The 26409-nt window shown below is 40.5% G+C and overlaps 1 protein-coding gene across 1 annotated transcript; it reads right to left on the bottom strand.

Moving 5' to 3' along the window:
* Window positions 1-661: 661 nt before the first annotated feature.
* On the bottom strand, window positions 662-26409 carry LOC118563479 (protein APCDD1-like). Its single transcript, XM_036138501.1, has 5 exons — window positions 26053-26409; window positions 19068-19239; window positions 16773-17298; window positions 6158-6479; window positions 662-1178 (listed from the first exon to the last, which is right to left on the bottom strand). The coding sequence occupies exons 1-5, from the start codon at window positions 26090-26092 to the stop codon at window positions 718-720; spliced, it is 1521 nt and encodes a 506-aa protein (XP_035994394.1). The 5' UTR covers window positions 26093-26409; the 3' UTR covers window positions 662-717.

The raw sequence follows: 26409 nt of genomic DNA, 5'->3' as shown, positions 1-26409 counted from the left end.
AGGTAACGCAGAAGGCTGCATCCTAGCATGCTCTGAATCGAAGGTTTAGTGGAAGGAAAAACTGCGCTTTCCAACTGCAGGAGCATTTTAGTGTGCCTGCCTGAGATTTGTGAACTCGGTGAGTCTCTTCCTGGTTAAATAGAGATTTAAACTTGAATAATACAAAAGTTAGCTGGTGATATAAGACCCTAGAGCCCAACCCTAACTTTCTGAGACAAGAGTTTTGCGTTTTCATTAGCTGTAAACCATAGTCCTCTAAATCAACAGAAATAAATGCATGAACATTTTCCTTCAGTGTGTAATGAATCCATTAGTTTCACTGTTTGCATTGAATGACTAAAAGCAACACTTTAGACGTGTACGTGTAAAAAAAAGGTCTGCGGGCCACGTTACAGTCAACAGTAGCCCAGGAGTTTTTTCCCCCCAGAAGACAGAGTTGTCAAAAACATAAAAAGACGATGCAGAAAAGGGAAACATAATCTCAGATCTGTGTAGGTATAAAGAGTTTTTCCATGTAGCTGTGGACCCACAGACCAGTGGCTCCACTCTAAAGTGCAGTTCCTGCGGTGCAGCAGCGTTCGAGTCTTTGGTTGCTGGAGAGGAATTCAGTTCTCGCCCTCCTTTAGACACCAACAGTTTTACATTTCAGTACTTTTTTTCCTCGCTAACCCTCGCCGATTGAAGGTTGCGTGGAACGAAAAAAGCCCAAACAGCTGCCTAACTCTGACACAGTCGCAGCAGAGCAGCGACGAGCAGCGCGGCAGCGGCGCATCTGCTGCCGCCTCCGCGCCGCCCCGACGCCTCGTTGTGGAACAGGAGAGAGCGGTCCGCGTCGCCGTCCCCCCGGCCGCCATCGGACCGCTGGCTGCTCGACGAGCACTGGACCAGGGGCATCTGGTAGGAGCTGGCTCTCTTGTCCGGGCGGTCCGGGCTGGTGCCGTCGCTGGGGCGCTGGCCGTTGTAGAGCAGGTAGCGGCCGTGGGCGTCCTGCTCCATGCGGAAGAGCTCGTACTCGGTGTGGGGAAGCCGGATGCCCAGGGCCACGCAGCCGTCGGTCGCCGTGACGTCCTGCTCCACGCCGACCTGCCACGAGCCCTGCACGCCGCACTCGTCGCCGTTGAAGACGTTGAGGAGGGAGGTGGTGGCCACGTCCATGGGCGTCACTCTCATGTGGTTCACTAGAGGAGGCGGGAGACGAGAAGGATCAGTTCTCTGCTGAGGTTTGGTTTATCAGTATCTTTAGAAGCTGGAATATTTGGAAACACGCAACATTTACATTTGAATATTGTAGATTCACTGCTAAAACGGATCTAAAAATAAGAAAAAGTTTCTTAAAATTAATGTTTTTGTCCTTGATTTGAGCAGATAAATAAGATTATCTGCCAATGGAATGAGTATTTTCACCCCTAAAATAAGATAATTAGGCGCCTGCCATAGCATTTGCAATGAGGAGGCAGTGCTGTGCGAAGCACAGCACTGCCTCCTCATTGCAAATGCATGGGCAGGGCCTATTACTATTCACCTCTAAACGGACTCTTTATTAATATTCTTTATTATTCCACGATTAATGCAGCCCGAACCGTAGCGTGCACCCCCACAATATAGGTACCGAAACTTGCGGCTCGGTCGGGAATAGTGTGCTACTACTTTTATTGGGATTTCGAGTTACCATGGCAACAAAATTAGCGAAAAACCACCCCCCAAAAAACCCATAATAATCAATGGAGTCGGGTAGAAAGAAAGCCTCAAAAAAGCCTCCAAATGACCATTTTCAACGCTGTACTGTGTCGTCATGCTTTCACCTACGAACACCGTTTAACTTCCAGTTTGTAGATATATCTGTGACCTACTCAGAAGTAAAAACGGGATGTGGATATCTTTTATCGTCTCTTCACAGTTACTCCTCAAAGCTCATGTCCAAAAATCAGCGAAATCATCGTTTACAATGAAAGTCAATGACGGAATTCTCCAACCGCTAGAGTGGGCCACTCTAGCTTTTTTAAAGACTTTTTTAAAGATTTCAAAACTCCGAACAACTTGACCTTACTCGCTCAATTTTCACTCTATGTAGACAAATTATACAACAAAACGTAGGAATTTTTGTCAGGATTCGGGAAATGTAACCCTCATTGGTGTGGCATTTATAGATTTTTCGCAAATCACCTCAGACCGACACAAACCCGAAACCTCCCCCATTCATTTCCTATGGAGCGGTTTTGAAAAATGACGTCTAAAAATCCAAAACATCACATGTTTTCGCATCGTCGCTACTCCTAAACCGTTTTATGTACAGACATGAGACTTTCACACATGAATGTCCCAACCCTTCTGGCACTCACAAAAAAGGAATTTTGTGGATAACTGTTACGGTTTTTCCGCAGGAACAATTTGTTTGGGAGTAGCGAATGTGCAAAATCCTAAAATCGCTTTGGAGCTGCATTTTCCCACATCATCCACTTTTTTACATCGTCGCTGTGTCTACACCGATTTTTGTACAAACATAAAAATGAGCTTCATGGTCCTCAAAAGCCTGCTGATACTCATGGTGAAAGAATTATCTTGATATCTCTTATACTTTTTGAGCTACAGCGATTTGTTCGGAAGCGTTTTAAGAGGATTTCTGAAAATCCATAAAAATCCCATTTAGATCATAATTTTTTACGCCTTTATTAAACTTTTTCTAGCAAAAAACGATAGATTTTCTTCTTCCCCTATCCGTTACGAACTAAACGCATAAAAAATTACGTCTCTACCATTTATGGATCAGGAGATATGAAGCGTTGTTTGGGGCAAAGTTCTCCATTATAATCCAATGGGACTTATTGTGAGCAAAGTCTCTGCACTTCGGGAGACTGGCCGCTGCAGCTGTGTCAGTGAGTTTCCATGACGACGGAACTCTGAGGGCCAGTGGGAGACGTTCCATTGAGATACAATGGCAACTTTCATCGCTCACTGCAGTGGCTGTGATTAATGTAGAAATCTGAAATTCGCACAGTTACTTCCTCTTAACATTTTAAAATTTTCATGTGACTTTCAGTCATGTGTCAGTTTTCTGTGCCATTTTGGATTTCACATGCTTTCCTATTGGGCCTTTGCTTCTAACAGGACCTGGCATGATGCCCAGACATGACCCAATTGGCCAATACAGCACCACCCACATGTGGGAAATGGCACTACACACCATTTTGGTCAAATGTTGAGTTCTGGGCCCAGATGTGGTGAGGCTGAGTTTCTAAAGGAGGCCAATCTGTCCCATGAACTTTTGTCACGTTTGGTGACATTAAGTATTGGCACCCCTATTTGAGGCACTTCCCAGTACAGGATTTGGACAAAACTGACAGCGTACAATCACCTGGTGATACTGAACACAACCATGTTAGCGGCTAACTGTTAGCATGTTGCTAACCGGAAGTAGCTCTATGAAGGTCTCACCAACTTCTGCTTCACAGAAACTGTTCTTACTTTAGAGAGAAAGCTCCGCAAGAAATTTGGGCTACGTCGCATAAAGCATTTCCAAGCTATGAGGTGTCAAACATCCAATGCTTTTCAATGGGGGACCAAACCCCTTATGCTCCCAATAATGCATGCCCATATATGGTGCTGCAGAGTAGCTTTGATGTAAAGTGCAGACTTTGCATGCAAGAGGTCGTGGGATCGATTCCCGGCGTGGGAGACTAAGACTTTTGTATTATAATCCCCACAGTGTGTATATTAAAACATGTGTGCTGATCCCATGAAGTATTTTTTTGTACCACCCGCCATTTTGAGTTACCATGGCAACGTTATAAAAAACGTTTTTTCTCCCTATTTGAGGCACATCCCAGTACAGGACTTTGACCAAACTGACAGAGTACAATCACCCAGTGATACTGAACACAACCATGCTAGCGGCTAACGGTTAGCATGTTGCTAACCGGAAGTAGCTATAAGAAGCTTCTACAAACTCCTGCTTTACAGATTTGGTGAATTTTAGGATTTTCTCCCTTTTTAGGCACTTCTCAGTACAGGATTTCAACCAAACTAACAGAGTAACATCACCCGCTGATACTGAACACAACCATGCTAGCGGCTAACCGTTAGCATGTTGCTTACCGGAAATAGCTTTAGGAAGGTCCTACCAACTGCTGCTTAGCCAGAGTTCTTCTACCTTTACAGACAGAGAGGGCTGCAGCTGTCAGTGAGTCTCCATGACAATGCTGCTAGCAAGAGGCTCCTAGGAGGTCCATTGACTTAACATGGCACCTTTCAACAGCCGCTGCGGGGGCTGTGAAGACCTTAGGAAGCTGAAATTTGCAGTGTTGCTTCCTGTTGCTATTTCTGACGGTACGGTACGCACCAAGTGGCAGGCGCCTTGCTAAATTTCTTCAGAAATTTTTCTAGTTAGATATACTGCACTTGAAATAAGATGATGGAGATGAGTTGTTCTTATTTCAAGTGTAAAAATCTTATTACATTGGCAGATCTTCTTATTTACCTGCTCAAATCAAGGACAGATACACTTATTTCAAGACAATATTACTTATTTTTAGTTCCGTTTTTGCAGTGTTTATTCAGTGGAAGCAACAAAAAAAAGTATAATTATTTATTTGTTTTACAAAAGCATATTTTCTTCTTGATACTGAAAGTCATATTTTGGAGCAAGCAATTTTTTTGAAATGCTGTTTTAATTATGATAATAGACACAGCTTGTTAAAGGGGTGTGAATAATTTGAGTTCTTGTATATCATGATATTCTGTGTCAGCTGTTTTTAAGCTAGCTGAACTCCCCAGAAAGTGTTCATTTTAATATAATGATTTTTTTTATTCATGTCCTTTTGTTCTCTCTTTTATTTTGAACTTCTATCAATAATTTTGTTCTGGCTGTGCAGCACGTTGGTGCTGCTTGTTTGTAGTAAAGTTCTATATAAATAAAGTTGACATTGACGTCATTGCAGAGAAAAATCTAAACCCTATAAACCTTATAAAACCCTATAATCTAAACCCTTAAAATGTATCAGAATAATGCTATTTTTCTGCTTTTTGTGGCCAAGTCTCTTAAACAACGTCAGACTTGCTTATAGCTTCCAAATATTTAATTTAGATAATTCTGGCCCATTTACTTTACCATTATCTACCATTATAATAACTTGTCACTGCTGATGTTTGACAAAACAAACAAACAACCTCACACATTTTTGGGGGGAGGTGGGGATTGTTGGTTTGGTTTTGTTGCCAATTTTAAACTGGCTTCCCTTTTGATCCATTAAGGACACAAATGTTCACTTCAAAAACCTAAAATAAACATAATTCAGAAGAAATTCTCTGCTTTAAATCTTTTTATTTACTTCACTGATCAAAACTAGGTTTATGACAACGATAACAGATTAAAAAGCCAGTGTGATTGCACGATGAGAAATTTGTTATATTCCATATAAAACGTATTGGAATGTGCACTTTTATTGAATAATTTTACTTCCAAGTAATTTGAGGACAAAAATGTTGCATTGAGCACCATTATACCCAGTTTGTAACCCGACAACAGAAGGATATATTTGAGACAGTACCCAAATAAGGAAGAAAGGGAAGAATATAAAGGATGTTGGAGACAAATCATGAAGAAAGAAAGCAGACAAAGAGAGAAGGAGAGGAAGAACAAAAGAGAGAGTGAAGGAAAGGGTGGAAGAGTAGAAGGACACAAAGAAAGGAAGAAAGGAAATGCATAAGTGATACAAGAGCATAAGAGAAGGAAGGAAGAAGATGAGGGTTTCAGAAAAGATATAAAGAATATGTTAAGACCCAATACAAATTTAAAGGAGGATAAAAAGGAGGGAGACAGGGACAGAAGGCAGGAAGGAAGAATGGACAGACAACATTATTACGGCAGGGAATAAATTCACAAAATAAAATCTTTCCAGACTCTCGTGTTCCTTTTCCAAACTTTTTCCAGACTGCATAGGAACCCTCTGTGCAGAAACGTATGCAACCTTTTTAAACTTTTAATCTTAAAGGAGGATCAGGTGAAGGCATAGAATCACACCCCAGCAGAGTCTTGTGAAAGACGAAGGCTGGGACGAATCATCCGATGGTAAATGTACCAGTCAAAGGCTCCAGGACACAAAAGATTTCTTCTCTTGATTACAAATTAAAGTGGAAGAAGGAAAGAAAAAAGGCCAAAAACCTTTGAAGACAAAGTCGGTCCCTCCCATGACCCGGGTGGAGGGCAGGCCTCGGCTGTAGCGGCCCTGGGCGTAGATGGTGAAGGTGGGGTGTTTGCAGTGGGGGTCAGAGTAGTGGTAGTAGTGCCCCTCCCAGGTGTGGTTGCTGTCGTGGAAGACGAAGTGGCGGGTGAGGAAGAGGACCTCGGGGCGCACCTCGCAGCGCTGGCTCACCCACTGGCCGTACAGGCCCACGGTCAGGTCGGCCCCCGGCGGCAGGACGGGCGGGTGGAACTCGTCCGACCGGTAGATGATCCGGCAGACGATGCAGCCGTGGTCGTGGTTCTGAAAATAAAGAGACGGCGTGCTCAGTTAGTCAAGATGGAGGAGTTTAGTTTAGTACCTGAAAAACAGCCATATCTGTGCAGAAAAAGTAAGTTTTTGATATATAAAATCTGTTTTCTTTACCGGCGTTACTTCCTAAAATGTGTAAAATCATGGGTACCCACCAGGGGGCATTTTTTTTTTTTTCCCCAAATGAGGCTTAAGAAGCCTGGAGTGCCAGCACTGCAAAAATGGAACTATAAATAAGTAATATTTCCTAAAAATTAGTGTATCTGTCCTTGAATTGAGCAGGTAAATAAGATGATCTGCCAATGGAATAAGATTTTTGCACTTAAAATAGGAACAACTCATCTCCATCGTCTTATTTCAAGTGCAGGATGTCTAATTATCTTATTTTAGGGGTCAAAATACTCATTCCATTGGCAGATAATATTATTTACCTGCTCAAATCTAGATCGAAAACACAAATTTTAAGAACATTTTACTTATTTTTAGATCCATTTTTGCAGTGAAGAAATATCATTTTGTTTCTGTAGATTTTCATTTCTTTTACGCCTCATTTCACATCGTTATACTCCAAACAGAAGAAATAATAAAGTATTTATAAAACTTTATCTTGTGACACAGCACTTTTGCACCTGTAGAGAAATTATATATATATATATATATATATATATATATATATATATATATATATATATATATATATATATATATATATATATATATATATATATATATATATATATATATATATATATATATATATATATATATATATATATACACATGGTAAACGAAAGTGAAAGCTCCCACTTTGAAAATGACAAGAGTTGTTATTAAAGCAAACATTCGGAGGCTACAAGTGAGGCTCCGGCATGTTAGTCATGTAAAAAAGGTAAGCACACCCTTTTAAATATTCAGCTTTTCCCCAAAAAACTGTAAATATTCACAAATCATTATCTAATTTCTTTTTATAGTATTTATCTCTGGAATAGAAATCCATTTACTTATTTAAAAATGTATTTCGTTCAACAAAATATTAATATGTTTTAAACTCCTTTAAAACCAAATTTTTACTCCCTGGTCTCGACCCAAGTGTGAAATGTTGACTTTATCTGAGCTTTTATGTATTATATATGTTGTACTCTTATTGTTTTATATTCCAAAAAAAGTAAAAAACAAAACAGTTTTTATCTACGGAAAACAAGTCCAGTTGCTTTGTTTTTCACTTTTTTTTGGAATGACCATGACCTGGATGACAGAATCTTCACCAGCATTGTTTTATATTATATAGTCCTATACAGCATTTTGTCAGCTTTGTTTTTGTATTTATTGTGCTTTATAAATAGAGTGGTGTAAAAAGATTTCCTTTAACATCTTTGACTGAAATAACTTCAGTGATTGAGTTCTTGTAGACATCTCTCCAGTCTCTGACGTTGGTCTGAGAAAGGTTTGCCTCACTCTTCACTTTCGGCTCCGAGACGTTTGCATGTTCAGCCAATTTAAAGTCAACCCCACAGCATCTCATTGAGATCCAGGTCAGGGCTTTGATGCAGCCTAAGACTTAATTAGTCCAGTTCTTAATTCTCAGTCATTTTAAAGTAGCTGTAATACTGACACCTTGTGGCTCAAATCGGTACAACAGGTTTCCGATCACAACAATCTAATATGCCGTTTTTAAACGGTGTTGCTGCTGTTGTTGTGAATTTTTACTTCCATGGGATAGGTATATGATGTTGCGTTCTGTTTTATTTCTTTTCTGCTTCTCTTACTGGCTTCCATGTTAGCAGGCTGCTGCACTTTTGCCAAGATAAAATACCAGGAAGTAAACACAGGCTACACTCTGAAACCAAAGTAGTTCCAGACCGTACCTTTTAGGTTTGAGGTTTGAGAAAAACATGACTAAGACATTGTTGATGGAGAGGAATGATTGTTTATAGGGAGTGTTACTTCCATCCTGGGGGACAAATAAGAAGGATTTAGGTTGATTTTACAGTAAATATCTTACTTATAGCTCATTAAAGGGGTCCAGTTCTGTTTTAGTTTAGTTTTTCTGTTGTTGGTTTTTACAGATAGTCTCACATTTTCCTCAAGTAGCTTCTGATAGATGGAGGAATTTATGCTGGTTGGTGAGCAGGCCTGGTCCTGTTGAAGCAAAGCAACACCAAACCATGATACTTCCACTTCCACCTCCTCTTATTTAAATTTTCTCATATCGATTCCTGGCCCGTTGACCTTTGCCGCATTTCTCCTTTCCTCTCTCTCTTTCTCAACCCAATTTTTTGTCAGCATACTGTCAAATAAAGGCCACCAGTGCCAAAAAAAAAAAAAGCCATTGATCAAAATATGTTAGAACAAACACGGGCTTTCATAGCTTGAGTTGCCGTTAAATCCATCGTTAGCGCACTCCGTCACAAAATGCACATAAAAGATGACGGATGGCGCTTAGAGGTGAAAGAAGAAAACACAAAATGTTCCAGCTTTGTCTCTGAGTAATCAAAGACTCGTAGCAACAAGCAGCGAGCAGGAACAAAAGGTCACCGTGACGCAATATCACCATTAGCAAAGCAAGGTAACGGCTAATATCACGTCTTGTCCACAGAGGGCAGCTGTGGCTTTCCATCTGCATAAACAACTGGAAGCCTGCATGAGATATTCGAGAAAATCTCTTCCAAAAAACTAAACTCCCACTAGGCTGGTTTGACTCTGTTATTGCAGGGTGGGTGTGGTTTGATACCTCACTAAACGCCATCACCGTTTTCCCAGACAATCTGTCTGCAAAATGTTTTCAGGAAGAACAAAAGAAAAGAAAAAAACAGGAGGAGAGAAATGTGCAGAGGAGATATTCCCAGCGCAGCTCCATAAGCACTTTGGAGAGAGAGAGGTTAACGAGATGACTGGGACTGAGGCGTTCTGTGATTTCAGACTCTGACTATTTGTTTTTCTTTTATAGTTTTACCACCATAGTTGTTCATATGTACAAGAGCTGCTTCAAGACAGGCAGAATTAGAAAAAAGAAAAAGAAAAGAAAGAATTGCAGCTCCAAAGGGAATCAAAAACTAACCGAATGACACCATTTAAAATGAGCCGGTCTGTTTATTTTTTATAATTTTTTGTGAGGATTCTTCCTAGGTGGTTCCAGGTTTATTCTTCCACTCAGAACATCTGGACAAAACCAGCGCACAAGGTGTGATGAGCAAATGACAGACCGTGAAAACTATGCAAAACGGATCAGGCTTTTTGTTATAATCCTGCAGGAAACTGTGACGGTTCTAAGAGCCTGTGGAAATTACTGGTTTACGAAGCTCTGCTGGCTCTTGTCCTTTTACTCCTGCTTATAGCTTTAGATAAACCCACCGTTCCCCCCTCTAACTATCTTTGCAGCGTAATTATCCCAAAGTAAGAACCTGCCATAAACAAAAGGTTTGATGGAGTGCGACTACAGCTGATGGAGATTTTCATTTCAGATTGGTTCAGCTCTCTTTTAGTCTTTGAACTTAAGGAAAACTGTAAAACTGAACACACTGCAAAAACAGAACTAAAAATAAGTAATATTTCCTAAAAATTTGTGGATCTTTCCTTGATTTGAGCAGGTAAATAAGATGATCTGCAAATGGAATAAGACTTTTGCATTTAAAATAGGAACAATTCATCCCCATCGTCTTATTTCAAGTGCAGGATGTCTAGTTATCCTATTTTAGGGGTCAAAATACTCATTCCATTGGCAGATAATATTACTTACCTGCTCAAATCTAGGGCAAAAACACTAATTTTAAGAACATTTTACTTATTTTTTCGATTTTTGCAGTGCAACGCTTCAGTTTTTAGCTCCCTCTTTTCTTGGCGGTTGCAAACAGCTTTTATTTTTCATAGAAATAAATTCTTTATGCTTGGCTGAGTCTCCGTTCTAAGATGGAACAACTGAGCTATTGCCACCATTAACTGTGTTGAGTTTCTGGTTTGTGTTGTTCCCGTAGAAAGTGCTCCTGACTCAAGATTTCTGTGTTTAGTTGCCACCAATGGAGCTTTTGCTGTCTCCAGCTCTAGGAACCCTTTCTTTTACTTTCCCATAGAAAGTACTCCAGTGCTTCTGGGCTGCCCCCCCCCCCCCCCCACCCCCGATTTTACGAAAGTGATTTAAGACTGCGTATGAATTGTGTTAGTGGAACCGTTTGATTACGTTAGCTTTGCAAGAGATAAACTCTTTGAACAATCAGTGAGATAGAAACAGCAAAACACAAGTTTAACAAGTCAGCAGGGAGAATATTATAAACTCCTTGTTTTTACAACAGAGGACAAAAACAAGCAGTGATGCAGAAATAAAGTACACTCATAAGCCCAATTCCCTTTTAATGAAAACGTGTAAGGAATTAAGATAAAGCCTTTTTTTAAATTATTTGTATTTTGTCTGTTTACCAGAATCTCTCCAATAAAATGATGCCCTGCTAAATTTCTCAATTGTTAAAAAACACAATTCAACGTCAGGTTAACTTAAAGCAACATAGGAAGGCTTGGTAAACGGCTTATAGGCGAACGTATAAAAACAGAGGGTGCGACCTGAAATAGATCATGACCAAGTAGTCATTAGTGCCCCTCAGTGACGTAGCGGTGAGGCAGGGCGAGAGAAAATGAAAGAAACACATTTCTCTCTTGCATCACTGCTGGGCTCCACCCAGTAACCACAAATGAACATCCTGGCACCAGCAAGTGTGCTGGGCTGGGACCAGTATGTTCTGGGCACAGCAACTTAAAATTAATGGATCGGATAGTCACTAAAACCCCCAGAATAAGGGAGAAAAAAAGTTGGTTAAAGAAGTGGTGGAGCTGAACAGTATGTGAACGGCAAGAAACTTACAATACAACCAAATTTACTGATAGTTCACCGCTGATAAATAATTCAGCTACACTTTCATGTCAGTAGACAACTAGAATTATGAAAATCAGGGTTGATAAGACAAAAAAAAAAAAACACATCTACAGGCAGTTCAACCTTAACTTTAAGCATTTAGAGCTTGAGAGCCAGCTGGAAAACTAATTCCAACTGGGCTTGTCCATGAGTTACTACATTAGTTATTAGTTACATTATTATTCATCTGTGTTTAGATGAATCTGTCTCCAATAATCACTTTTGTTTCTGCTTCGTTTAGGGAAAAATGTAAACTCGCCTCCACAGGTGAAAGCCTATTAGATTCCTGTTAGTGATCATGATGGAGAGCAGCTGGCAGCTACTCTGTGCCAGCATTTTTTTGTAAGCTGATATTTAACTGACCAATACCCAACAGGATACTCATTTAAGATCTGTAGACGCCTGTATGCTAGTTAGAAGTACGTCACCACTTTGTCAAGATCAAATAGGAGATTCAAAGTGAACCTGAGAGTAAAGAAAATCAGCCAGGACTTGAGCTTTTCGGCTGGACAAACCGGTTTTTCTGGCCACGGTGAAGGAAGTTAAACATTAACATGGAAGAAAAAAAAAACATTAAAATCAACATCTTCAAGCTTGACCAAAAATTGCAGCTGTTCACACAGACAAGCCCCCAAATACCTTCTGGGGAAAAAAATTGTGTGGTCAAATGAGACAGATCAAGCTTTATGGCCACAATGTAAAAAAAAAATAAAAATGTTTGGACGATTGCAGGTGAGGTTTTAAAACCTAAACACACTGCACCAATTATCAAACATGGTGGCAGCATCATGCTGTGGGCTTGTTTTCCTACTAGAGGCACTGGGGACGGAGGAGGTCTACAGCAAAATCCTTTATCTCCAATCAAAAGCTAGGTGGTTAGAAATTGCGCACAAAAGGGTGAATTGCCAGGATGATGAACCTAAACACATAGAGAAGGCTAATTTTAAGATTGAATGGCTTTTCCAAGGCCCTAACCTCAACCCTATTGACAATGTAGGGACTATGGGACAAGAAATCAACTAATTTAAATTAACTTCTCTAATACTGCTAAGAAGTGTTGACAAACATCCATCCAACGTAATACAAGACGCTTGTCTCTGATGTGCACCTTCATGAAGGATTTCCATATAATGTTTGAGGATTTATACACATCTGACCTCCTATGTTAAAATGTTGACTATTTTAGGACAGGAGAAAAGCTACAAATCCCCTCCAACGCTTGGCTTCAAAATCCTTGACTGCAATTATATATATGTACAGGTCAGATTATATTGTATAGCGAAAGAACAAGTCCTGACAGGGTATGCATATTTTTTGGCTGGTTTAGCAACCGGCATGCACACAGTTAGCGTAGCGACATGAAAGCTCTCGCCTCAGGAAGTAGCTCAATTTAAACCGCCACATTTAAAAGTAACGGGGCACAAAAACACTGCCTATGAAATAAAGTCGACGTGAAAAGATTTAAAAAAAAGTTTTACTTTTAGATCGTCTTGATGGAGGAAATTCGGTTTGAGCCGCCGTTAGCTTGGGTGTTTATGGCAGCTAAAACTTTCCATGCTAGCATTTCTTTGTGACGCAAGTATCTTAATTATACGAAGGGATATATGAAGGGATAACTGATAAAAACATATTTCATGTGTAAAATTGATTCATGATTAAGTTGAAATAATTGAATGTGGTAAAAAAAATACATATTTGCTTTTACAGATCAATTCATTAAGGTTTGATATATTTTAGCATCCTCAGCATAGACACGTCATTATTGCTTATATCGACCATTTGGAGCGTGTTTGGAGCAATTCACAAAATGCAGCTATGTCCCTGCTGTGACAGTGTAAAACTGCATTAGATCCCCAACAGAGTTGTTAAAAACACTGATGGGACAGCTACAGAATGGGCTTAGGCTGGTCACAGGTGTCAAGGGTTTTAAAATGATCAGATTTCCTCCATACTATCCATAAAAATATGCCACAGTGACCAGTTTTGCTCTGGCCATGCAGCATATACATTAACATGACCCCCCTCCCTCCCCCAGCACTTTACCTATGCTAACAAGAGAGACAAACATGGCCATTTTAAAACATTTCATATTCATTTATAAAAGACATTCATGTTGTTTAAAGTAAAGCAGAATAGCAAAAAGGTTTTTCCACAAATAAGGACCGAAAAACTAAACAGCAAAGTTATTTTTAGCTTTAAGTAGAAGAGTAATAAAATACAATATTTAGATAACATTATATTGCATTATTAATGCAATAGTATTGTGCTATAATATTATATTAATATATTACATGACAGTACAGATGTTTAGCAACAGAACAACATTTGTTGCTTCTTTCTACAGTTAATAATAATAATAATGTGAGAGTCTCCTGCTGCACCATTAAGGTTAGAAACTCTATATTTCCACGTTTAAAGAGGCCATTATCAAGTTGCAATTTAGAATAAATTCATTTGGAAACCACAATACGATAATTATCTTCATCACGTCGGTGACCTCGCATTAAAAGGAAAGGTGCGAGAGTTGTGGTCTGACTGCACCTCAACATGGATCGCTGTGCCAAGAATAAAACCTGATTTTTATTTTAATAAGAAAACTGAGGGAAGAAAGAAAGAACCGGGCAACAGCTTGACTCGAGCCTCAGGCACACGTGAAACCAGAGCCGTTCTGCGCTTGCTGCAATATTTAACACAGATTTGTGATGCCAAATTCTACGAATACCGAATGCTAATTGTTCCCAGAGATATGCCCTGGCTTCACATTGTGCCTCTTCAGGCCAAAGGGTGCGTTAGGAGCGAGGCTGTGGTCATTACAGCCCAACAGGGAAGCTCGTGTGATCCTTCCACGCTCTGTTTATGTTCTGATCAGCAACACCACGGCCCATTATGCCAGTAAAAAAAAAAGGGTATTTATTTATATAGCTGACTCCAGCAGGATCTCATTGTAATCTTTGCGGACTGTGACAGTGAAAACATCACTTTGGGTTTTGAGCCAGCAGGGAAACTCCTGTTCAGCAGTGTAAACAGAGAAATTACATCCTGTCAGCACAGCAGAGATGAGAGAGAGAGAGAGAGACGGGTTTGCAAATCTTAGATTTTGAGATGAAATCAACACAGGCTCTGATTTCTCTTAATGCAACTGCTAATTGGGCGAGGTTAAAGGGCTTTATTTATATTAACATACGCTCTGACAAGAAAAGCAACATGCAAAGAGTGGTGGGGGGTTTCTCACTCAAAATACAGCAAGATTTAAGAAAATATTACTTGACATGTTGATGGCCTGCACTTGTTTAGAAGGTCACTCCTTTTTAGACTGTTTGAGTTAAACATGTTTCAAAATGTGCTTTCCCAGCTCTGGCTGTAGAAACATTTTTAAAAGGTCAGGTCACGCTCTTGAAAATGTGTGTGTGGTCTCTGAGGTGACAGGGGGTGTTTCATACCAAGTCTCATGCTCGAGATAGAAGACACGCCCCCCATCCCGGACCCAGAAAAATGTTCCAGCAAAACACTAAAGTCAAATCTGCAGGTGGGAAAACTGTTTCCCCCTCCGCTGGTGAAAGACGGACTCCTGTTATAAATCAGAGCCCAATCAAACCAAGAGCATCTGGATTCCACCCTCATCACCTGAAGAAACGAAAACTCACAAGCTGAGGAATAGATGTCAGAAAACAAAATCTTTGGAGACTTTTGTAGTACTTGCATGTAAGGGAGATTATAGCCTCAACAGCCCCAAAAAAAGAAAAAAAAGAAAGAAATGTTCTGGCTTTGTTCGACATCTAGAGTCTGTGAAGTTCACCAATGAGCCGAATCCACTGACTGGCTCTTTAACACAAACAGTGGGAATGGAGTCACAGTTGTGAGCTGTTCTTTTCTTTTGCAGTTTCTCACATAAGCTGCTGTGTTGCTACTCCACTGAGTGAGACGGAGAACAGGCGCAAGGGAAGAGCGCAGCAGTTTACTTATTTAACGTGCAACTCTCAGGTAAAATTAGTTACCTGAGGTGGAAATCTTAAAAACAAATAAAAAACAACAACTTACAAACAAACAAACCAGGAAATGTTTTGAACAACTCTTTAAAAAGGAGTATCAACATCTGGTGCCATTTTAAAAGAACAGTAAATCTTATTTGTGATGACAGCCCAGTTCATCAGCTGCACCTTTTGGGGGGGGGGGGGGGGGCATATTAACAGTATAGAATACGACAAAGTTAATAAAACTGTTCATAAGCGAGCACAGTGAACCCTTTGAGAACCTCCCCGATCCTGGTGCTGGTCATTAACCAATGTAAACAATAAAAAACAAAATATTTTTTTACCAACCGCACCATCAGGACAAGCAATAGGAGCAGAGCTACCAAAAGGATTAGATATAGGTCAGTGATGTGCAAGTTCTTCATAATTTACCACAAAAACATTCTGAAATAAGTTGACAGAAACCCCCCCCCCCCAAAAAAAAATGTTGTTTTCATTAATTTATCATTTGCTAATTAATGAAGCGTAGAAACATCAACAGAGCACGATATCTGCTAATTAGCATACTGAATATCTCCCTGCCTGGACATTTTATTGTAGCTAAATTCTCAGTAAAGTGGCTCTGACTTGACTTTTTGAGCTTGATCTGTCAGACCGTAACATGCAAAAACCCCCCAAAAAACTTTTAGGAGTTTTTAAATGCGGCCACCCTTAAAAAAAAACTACAAGGTTGGGGCTTCTCCCTAATACAATATTGATTCTGTTTAAACTGACCCAAAGTCATCACGCAGATTATTCTGGCTACATTTATCGGCAAGGAAACATAAAAGTGCCCTGAGGTGTGGCTTTGTACATGTAAACATGTAAACCTCGACCTAAGCTTACTTCCTGCGTGCAGAAGGCACCATTAGGCCCAATTAGGACAGAACCAGGAAGAAGAACCAACTCAGAATATCCTATGAGGTTTGATGGTGAAGGGTACAAGTTTTAGTTTATAATAAAGCTTTAAACCAGGAGAGAATGATCAATAACAGCTAACTGTACCCCTGTGTGCAAATACAACGCTCACCAAGCCCTCACCTTTAAGGGGAAACTCTGCAAATCTTGTTTTTCTCTCATAAGGAGGGAAACTCTCGTCCAAAACATTCACAGTTTACAGCTTTGTTTTCTCCTGAACAGATCCATGTTCAGTGACACCACGGACAGCCTGGCTGATTCAAAGGTTGTTTAAATTACGTTTAGAAAGCTATCAGTTTATTGCGCTCATGAAATTTAAAGACAGCTACTGGTTTTGGAAATGCAAATAACTCTCTCTAAAGCTGCCAACAAAATATCACATTTGTATCATAAAAATATTAAAGGTAACAGACAAGCTAAGCATATTAAAAAGAAAACATTGCACTGGGGACCAACCTTGGCGTTCTGCAGGGGGATCTGGTAGCTGGAGGGTTTGTAGTAGAGCCTCTGCGTCGCGTCGGTGTGGATGTCTCCCAGGAACAGCTCCTCCACCAGGTGATCCAGGTTGTGATGCAGGTACTGCTTCTCCAGCCGCAGCAGCTGCAGCTCGTGCATGGTGAAGTTGAGCTCTCTGGAGCAGTCGTAGCCTCCCTCTTCGTGCCACAGCTCGTAGATCCTGTCGGGCTCCCAGGGGCCCTTCGTAGCCCCTCTGCAACTGCGGCCGAGCCTCTGGCTCAGCTCTTCGGCCTTGGCGGCTGTGTGAGACACTGTCTGGACCTGGTGGAGGTGGTACTCTGCCTCCGTGCCGCCCCGGACTATCCAGGAGGTCTGGCGCAGGCGCAGCCGACCATGGATGATCAACGTGTAGGAGGGTTTGGTGCAGTGGTTGTCCTCGTAGTAGAACTGGTGGGCCTGGAAGGTGTTGTTGGGGTAAAACCTGTAGGAGCGAGTTAGAAACTCTGGACCGGGTCTCACCTCACAGCTGCAACAAAGAGTAAAGAGGAACTCCGATAAACCTGGTAAAACTCATCTTCGTGTCAACCAGAAGCACAACTGATGATCGGTTTATTTTATTCTGCCTTGTTCAAGTCTAACTCTTGGACTGAATGTATTTTAACGCAGATGCATTCAAATAGTCACCAGAGTAAAGAAATGTCTATTATATGTGAATTATGTGCGCCGTTTGGAAGTAATTTCGATAAAACTTGCTGTATAAGCGAAAGAGCCCGAACATTTCTCAATCGGGCTGCTCCGGAATGTGACGTCACAAACAGAACGAGTACCGTGCATCCAGCTGCTAACACTACGACTTTTGCTCCCGATTTATTCAATTTAATTAATAACTCTTACTCTACGTACAAAAAAATTATAAAAAAAAAATGTCTGATACATCTACAAACTCCACCTCAAGCATCGGCGACTCCGATACCGAATATATATACGAAGAAACGGAGTTTGAACAAGGTGAACCTGAGACTATAGCTAACGCTGCCCAACACATAGAGCTCATGCTCCATTGTAAGTAACCCTCATAACCTCGCTTGTGAAGTGTGAATTGCATAAAACACTTTCGTCTCTGCCGGCAATCCAGTCCATTCGTGTTTCTTTTACGAATTTATCCCATTTCTTTCGGACCTTTTGATCCCTCGGCCAACTATGTAGTGCTACTTTCTGGCCTGCACTAGACCGCGGTGAAGTTGGTTTGACATTGGACATTCAAGCTCCTCAGAGTCAGCGGAGCACTCTTGAGAAACAAAAATCAAATCAGATTTGTTGACGGTCCCACCGCGTATGAGAGAAGGGAGCAGCTGAGAGACGCTGGCTGAAATCGGAGTCCTTCAACCGGATCAACCGTGAGCTAGATCCCGCTGACTCCGTGGAGCTTGAATTTCCAATGTCAAGCCAACTTCACCGCTGTCTGCACTACAGCCAACAACTACGCACCTAGAAGGAATTTTATTGTGGACTTAGTTCGCCGATTTTTTTTTAAAAGCGCTTGCTCAAAGTAGACGTGGATCAGCAGATTTGGTGTGTGAAAGAAGATACTGGAAAACATCCATATATATCCTTGTACAATGTAAACAATGTGTGTTTGTATGCAAGTTCGCTTTGCGCATTCTCGGTGTTCTTGAACTGCGTCACACGTCGGAAATGGCCGATCGTAAACGGAGGCAGCACTCAAACGCGAAATACCATAATAGATGTAAAAAATGCGTGATATTTGATTTTTAAACTTAATTTGATAAATGAATATTCAAAATTTACCTTGTTCTGGAAGTTATTCAACGGTTTTCAGGATTTTTTTTTCAGTCCAAGAGTTAGACTTTAAATTGCATAAAATGTATTACTGTAGTAAATACATCACTGTGAGGTGCTGAGTAATGCTGCTGAGGTTGTCCTTAAACATACATAAACATACAATGCAGACATGCTAACAAGGTTACAAACAGGTTAAAATAGGTTAGAAAGACAGTTCAGGTTTGCTGTTTCTTTAAAATGTAAACAAGGCTTATCAAGGGATTTTGCTTAATAAGATTCCTTGGACTGACCCCCTTTTACAAAATAGGTTATACCCAATTTGATAAACATCCTGGAAATGCAATCCTAGTGGTGATTGCTTACTTTATGTCTAGCATTTGGCAGACAATCTGTGACAAAACCAAAAATCAAGGCCATCAACAACATTTTCATTCAGCGCGCAGACTAAAACCTTTCTGCAAAAGTACCGCTACAGCGGTAAAACAAGCTAACCTGGTGGAGACCCAGTGGCCCTCCACGTTGGGAGGCATCTGGGCGGTGATTCGGGCGCCGTTGTGGAGGTGCTTCAGCATGTGGTTACACAGGGAGTCTTTGGAGGACAGACCGAAGGTTTTCCTCAAGGAGCGGTGACTGGAGTAAGGCAGAGTTGAGCCTTCAACCCAAACTGAGGGGGGGAAAAAAACAAATAGTACCGATAATTGCATTTAGAGGATCATCTTAGGGGTCATTAAATGTTCACACTCTACTAAATTAAGCACAACTACTTTCAATGGGACTCATAAATTAGTAAATTAGAGTGAGATTAAACAAGGAAAGAAGAAAACCATTGGTTTACAGCAGGGGTGTCAAACTCATTTTGGTTGAGGGGCCGCATACAGCTTAATCTGATCTCAAGAGGGCCACATGAGTAAACTCATTGCAAGATTAAATAGAACTAATAAATGGGGACTTGTTCTTGATTTTTATATTAAATTAATTTCACTTTTACACAATATATTATGAATAACCTCAGCATTTTTAAGAAAAGTATGTGCAATTTCAACAATACTTTTACTCAGTTAAACATTTACTTGTGCATTATGCATAAGAACTGATCACAGTGATTGTACAATGTTGAAAAACATTTATTCACATTTATTAGAACTTAAAAACACTGTCCTGCATGACAAAATACATCAAACAGATAAAAATTATGAAATGATTTCAATTTTTCCACACCTGAAGCTTAATCTGCTAATTAAAACACAGCGCCCCTCGTGGACAATATAGGAACTGCATATTTTCAATTAAACGAAGTACATGTTTTTTTCAATAACTGTTTTATCATTCTCTTCCTTTTTTTTTTTTAATAATGATAATGCATTTAGCCACAGGGCCGGACTAAATTGTTCGGCGGGCCGGATCCGGCCCGCATGTTTGACACCCCTGGTTTACAGCTTTAAACCTCTTTGTGTGAGTAGTTTGATCCTTTTAACTCATGTTGACAGCAGGCCTGTGACGCCTCTTCTGAATGGAAAATGTGTCCCATCGTGTGATAATTTGCGGCACGAATAAACAATTTAACCAAGTAAGAATGGTAAAGGTGTGACATTGGGATACAGCGAGAGAGAAAAAAAAAAAAAAAAACACCCCCGTCTGATTCCTGCCGGCCTGCTCTCCATCCAACCAAATGGAAAACAATAACTTCAGCGCTGGAATGAGCTCGGAGAGATAAAATGTCGGAAATGAAAGCATTTTTCAAAGCCCGCAGACAAAGACTGGCCCTGAGGCTCACATTCCACTGAGGTTTTATTCCATGTAATACCCCCATATAATAAAAATCTACCTTGAAATACGAAGACTTGGCCTTAAATTCTTTCTATCAGACTTGACTCGCCTGGAAATAGCATCCGAATATCTGGAATGCCGGCGCGGGTTGTTCTGGTGCTTTTAACTTGAGACCAAAGAGACAAAGAGGGACTAAAAGGACCATCTGATTAAAAGAAGCCAGAAGTCCAGTGAAAACCAAAGCTGCCACCAGCTGTCTGACACCAGGGCTCGCCCCGGCTTGGTCCGTATAAATCAACACATCACGGTGTGGAGACTCGGCTGGCCGCAACAGCTACACTGCTTTGGCTGAGTCACAACGTTCGGGGAGCTGGATTGTTTATTCGTTTTCAACTGGAAACCATTTCATGCAGGTGAGACCAAAAACATTAATATGCTGAATTAAACTTGGAAGTTTTTGAAATGCAGAGAGACCCTATTCTATAGGATGAGTGGTACAAAACATACAGCATATCCAGAAAGTATTCATGTCGTCTCACTTCTGCATTTCTGTAGTTATAGGACAGCGGTTCCCAAACGATTTTTAGCCATGCACCCCTTCTATGTCCCAACTGGGTTCACACACCCACAATCCCCCACACCTTCAAAAAAAAAAAAAAAAAAAAAAAAAAAACACCCCAAAAAGCAACAAATTGTTTTATAGCCACATTAAAGGCAGCGTGTTTAATCATGCTCAAATAACCAGAACACATAATAAAACAATGTGTTATTATTATTATTATTATTATGATTATTATTATTATTGTCAGCAAGAATGAATGAACTGTAGAAGAAGATTTCCTCTAAATAAATAACATTTTCATGTGAATACATTTTTATTTATTAAAATCACAGTTTTTGATTTAAATCTTTTTTTTTTTTTTTACAAAGAAAATGTTTATTTACTTTATTGTGTGTGTGTGTGTGTGTGTGTGTGGGGGGGGGGGGGAACACTGTAATTGTGTCCCCCTGATTCCCCTATAGATGTTCCTACAACTCGGTTGGTGTTCAGTTGCTTGGACACGACTTGGCAAGGTCCAAACTTTCACCACACAGGTTCTCACAGCTGACAACACAAAAAAGCTGTCTGTAGAGCTCAGAGACGAAGCACAAATCTGGGGAAGGGTGAAAAGGTTTTGGCAGCTTTGAAAGTCCCCAACAGCTCTGTGGTCTTGGTTATTTGGAAACTCTTCCAAAAAACGTAAAAAAACAAAACAACTGGACTTGTTTTCCGTAGTTGAAGACGTTTCGCTTCCTCTCCAGGAAGCTTTCTCAATTCAAAAAGTCTGGAGTAATGTGGAGCATCAAGCTTTATACTACTGTCCAAACAAAGGCCTTGTAATGACTTAGGCAATGTGCAAATTCTTTTTTTTTTTTTTTTTTTTTTTTTTTTTGCAATGTGCAAATTCAACCGAAACAGGTCCACCCCTTAGTAATGGGCAGTCGTTAAAGCCTTTAAAAAATAAAGCCATTATTTGGAAACTGAATAAGTTTTTACCCAACAAGACCCTCTTTTGATCTGGCCACCTGAACAAACTGAGTAATCAGTGAAGACGCACATTGGAAGGTTTTCAAACCTGAACAACTTCTTTAAGGTCAGCATCTCAACCGGATTAACGCTCAGACTTTGACTAGGCCACACCAAAACCTTCTGTTTGTTTTTTTTTAGTCATTCACACGTGGGCTTGCTGTTGTGCGTCGGCTCATTTTCCTGCTGCATAACTCAAGTGCTCTTGTGCCTACGGTCAGGAACCGATGTAACACGACGCCAATATTCTCACAACCCAAAAAGAACTCTTTATACGTCTTTTTCATACAACCTACAGCCTCAACTATGTGGACGTAGAATAAGGACAATCATGCTGCTGGTCTGTCTGTTTAGCACTTAGATATGGGGCGTTCCTAATAATAATAATAATAATAATAATAATAATAATAATAATAATAATAATAATAATAATAATTAATAATAATAACAACAATAATAATAGTTATAATACTGCTTTTGCTTTCTAATGAAGTTAAAAAAAACAACAAAACAACTGGACTTTTTTCCAAAGTTTGAAGATGTTTAGCTTTCCTACCCAGAAATCTTTCTCAATTCAAATCATTTATATTATTGCCCAAAAAGGCCTTGTTATGGCTTAGATAACATGCAAATTAAACTGAAACTGGTCCGCCCCTTAGCAATGGGGAGTCGCTTTCACCACAATACTGCTTTTGCTTTCTGCTGACTCGGCGATTTTCTTTACACAGTCTGTCTGATCTGAGCATCACATTGTTCACTTTCTGGCAGATGACAGAGATGTTTGGTCTCTTTTATTTGCTTACACTGATGCCAGACAGACCTGATCCAAATTCAGCAGCTTTCATCCACATCCTGTAAGAATCTCAACTTCACACTGAGACGGTGAACATTACTTTGAGCAGTTTTTAAAATCACAATTACACATCTTTTTACCTTAGAGCCAAAATCGAACCGACTGCAAAATGAAAAACAGACCGGCGGGGGAAAACGAATGAAAAAATGATTATAAGGAGCCCAAGTGTACCCCGTCGAAGTCTCATACATCTTCCTTTCACACATTAAACAGGTGAACAAGCGGAGCTCCATCGATATTCTTTTTTTTCTAACTTCTTCCTTCATTAAAGGCAATAATCATAACAACTGAGACGTTCTCTGCTGCTGCTTTCCCAAGCTACCTCAAATCAAAGTGACCACAAAACTCCCAGAGCCCTAAAAACCACAGCGAACATTTCCAGTTGGCCTGATCCCACCGGTGAGGTAAGAGCACTGGGAGCGCTGACAACAGCGGAGACGGCACATCATTTATAGGAAGAGAAAGGTCCAGAGCGCCGCAGCCGGAAACCGCACAAAAGGGCTTTTGTTTGTTTTATCTCAGAGTTTGAGGAGCAGAGACGAAAAAAGGGCCAACGTTAAAACAGTTGCTCGTTTGAGGACTGTTTGACTGTTTTAGAGCAACATGGACGCGGATCCAAAAGGTCAGTCGGTGTGACAGGAAGCCTGAACAACACAGGGAAGTATCACCATGTTTGAGAGTTTAGGCGCCGCAGACATGCAGGAAGACACGGTTCGGGAAAAATCTGCAATGCCTGGATAATAAAAAAAAAGAAGAAAATGATGTATGGAAAATAAAAATTTTACATCAAGACTTTATTCCATGAGCTAGATCCATCCATCTGCCCATTAATTGATCTGTCCGTTTCCAAATCAACCATCTTTAGTCCATCCGTCCGTGCTTATTCATCCATTTTTCCATGGATTTGACTATTTCCATCTGTTTTTCAACACATCAATCTATCCATCCATCCATCCATCCATCCACCGTTCTGTCTCTGCATTCATCAGTCATCCATCGGTCTGACAAACCCTCCACACATCCATCCAATCGTCCATGTCTGCACTGGATGTAGGAGGTTCCACAGCAGAGATATCTGCCATGAGCTCATAATGAACGTCTGTATCTGTACGATTTAGGGATGTACAACACCCGAGTGTGAAAAAGACTAAAGAAAGGAACAGATTGGCTTAAAATTTAAAGATAATTTCCATCATTACCACATTAGTGTTGATAGCATTCTGAGTTAAGATTCTCCTTGCGTGTTTGCACCGAAACAGACCGCTGACGAGCATCGCTGCTCCGCATTTGTTCCCAGAAGCCCACTCTTGACTGCTTTTATCGGATTTGGCAGGTGGCGCTCCGCTCAGACTGAAATTCAGTTAGTGTAGAAGAAAATAAAATTTCCTAAATAAGCTTCATTTAGGCTCGGATGTTTAAACGCTTATCCAGTATTTTCAGATCCAACAGGTTCCTCTAAACGTGCAGAAATCAGCCGCTAATTGAGCTTTTAATTGGCTAACTAACTTGTGACCTTATTCAGCTACTTTATTTAAAACAACTGAAAGCAATAACGTGTCATAAATGGTCTGAAAGAATAATTTTTAACTGCAAAACACACTAATAAAGGATAGTTGTGATTACAGCTATCTTTTCAAACATGAAGCCCTTTTTTTATTATTTTAAGGATATTTTTAATGTGCAATTTTTATACTTCCTGTTCACACTAAATGCAACACCTAAAACTGATGAAATAGTTAAGTTAACTTAACTTTAGAGGTTCATAAAGATGTGACAGAACAGATTCAGTCGGCTGTTTCTGTTTTTTTTCTTTTTAAAAAAAAACACTTGGCATGTCAGTTTTGAGGTTTTTCTCCCCCAGTAAATTTCCAGCGCACTGCAATCCACACCGACAGAGCACATTCACTGCCTCTATGAGAACCTGCTATAACACACCACTTAATTTAGACCTCAAGACACTTAAAGACACTTTAGAATAAGCGGAGCGCCGAAGCGTCCTTTTTATCTGCACCAGCTCTTTAAGCCTGCTGCCAAAATATTGCTTTGTACTGTCATCTGCAGCAGATGGAGCGGGTCAACGGCGGGCCCATAATCCGGCGCTGCTCAGACACGGGTTTTTATCAGGGACGGATGTTTAAAGTGGCTCTTAACCCTCCCGGAGCTTTCATCTGCAGAGCAGCCTCGGGGAGGGCTCGTCTCGCCCTCTAACCTTCAAACAGGAGTCACTAAAGGAGTCGTTATTATGGAAGCCTTGTTGATTAACAGGTGCAGGAATCAATTAACTACAATACAATCTAAAAGGTAATTTACCCCCCCGTAGTTACAGACAAAAGTGAGATTACACACAGAGTGATACATTTCAAGTGATTAACGTTGTTAAATGTGATGATTGTTGGACTAAAACCCATGAAAACACAAAATTACATTTCCTAGAAAATTTGAACCAACTAAAGGGATTTGAAAACAGAAACGTCAGCTTGGTGAAAAGGTGTGTCAATGTAGTGTAGCCTGTATGGAATTAATCCTTAATTGGGCCTCCTTTTGCTTGAATTACTGCACCAATAGCGTGGAGCCTGTCGCTCTGTTGAAGCGTTAAAAAAAAACGCCCAGGTTGCTTTAAGAGCATCTTTATTATTAGACCTGCTGTCTCTCAACATTCAATATGTTCTCCAATTGGATGACTGAAATATGGATTCTTTGCCCAAACGATAGCTGAAGGACATTGAACTTGGTGGGATATGAAGCAGGGCTGGAGCTTACAAACTAATTTTCAGCTTTTATTATGTAACCTTCCTGTTAGATGAACATTTCACCACCATCCGTGTTCAATCAGGGCGTCAAAATGCTGGTGGCATCTGCACAATAAAAGCTCACATCTGATCAATGAACTGAGCCCTACTCCTAATTTACTATAAGATATTGCTGTTTGTGCATCTCAATCCGCCACCTTTTACCTTCCACTAAATTTTCCATTACCATGCTTAGCACACAGCTTCATCAGCGATTACCTTTTGTTGCTCAGCAGACTTGTGCAGGTTGTCAACTCTGGTCTGCTGAACATTTGTCAACTCAGCAGTCTTCCTCGCATATGCATACCACTCTATGCATAATGAACAACTACAACGTGCAAGCAAGTTTTAAATTGAACCACCTAACTAAATATAACTTATATTGGTTGGTGCTCTATAAAGCTTCAAGAATTAGTTAGCAGGTGCGATGGTATGAAAGGAGGGAACTCAAGCACCGCTTTTTTTTTCAACAGCAAAAACAATAATATAAAGTTATCTCACCTAGAAAAGCAACAAGAACCACTGCAGGAATCAGCTCCATTTCGCTCTTCTGCAAACTGAACGAGCTTCCCTGCGACTCCCGCTGAAGAGCGTCGCTCTTGTTTCCTCTTTAGTTATTGCCGCAGAAATCCCGGCTTAATCCAGAGTTGGGGGCAAAAACTCCCGCAAAATCCGAGCATCATGGTAGAAAACGGGCCTCCGATTCTGCAAGAAATAAAAGCATCCGAGGTTCGCAGGGGAGAAAAAAAAACGCGCACATGGATGTAAAAGAGGAGTCCGAACGCTTCAGCGCTGTGGCTTTCAATAGAGGCAGCTGGGCTCCTTTTTACGCGTCCTTCACGCGTCCTGCGCCCCGGT

This window comes from Fundulus heteroclitus, chromosome 6 (assembly GCF_011125445.2).
Source record: "Fundulus heteroclitus isolate FHET01 chromosome 6, MU-UCD_Fhet_4.1, whole genome shotgun sequence".
In the NCBI taxonomy this organism is placed as follows: Eukaryota; Metazoa; Chordata; class Actinopteri; order Cyprinodontiformes; family Fundulidae; genus Fundulus; species Fundulus heteroclitus.
Note: the sequence above shows the minus strand (reverse complement) of the source record. Positions and strands in the feature narration are given on the sequence as shown.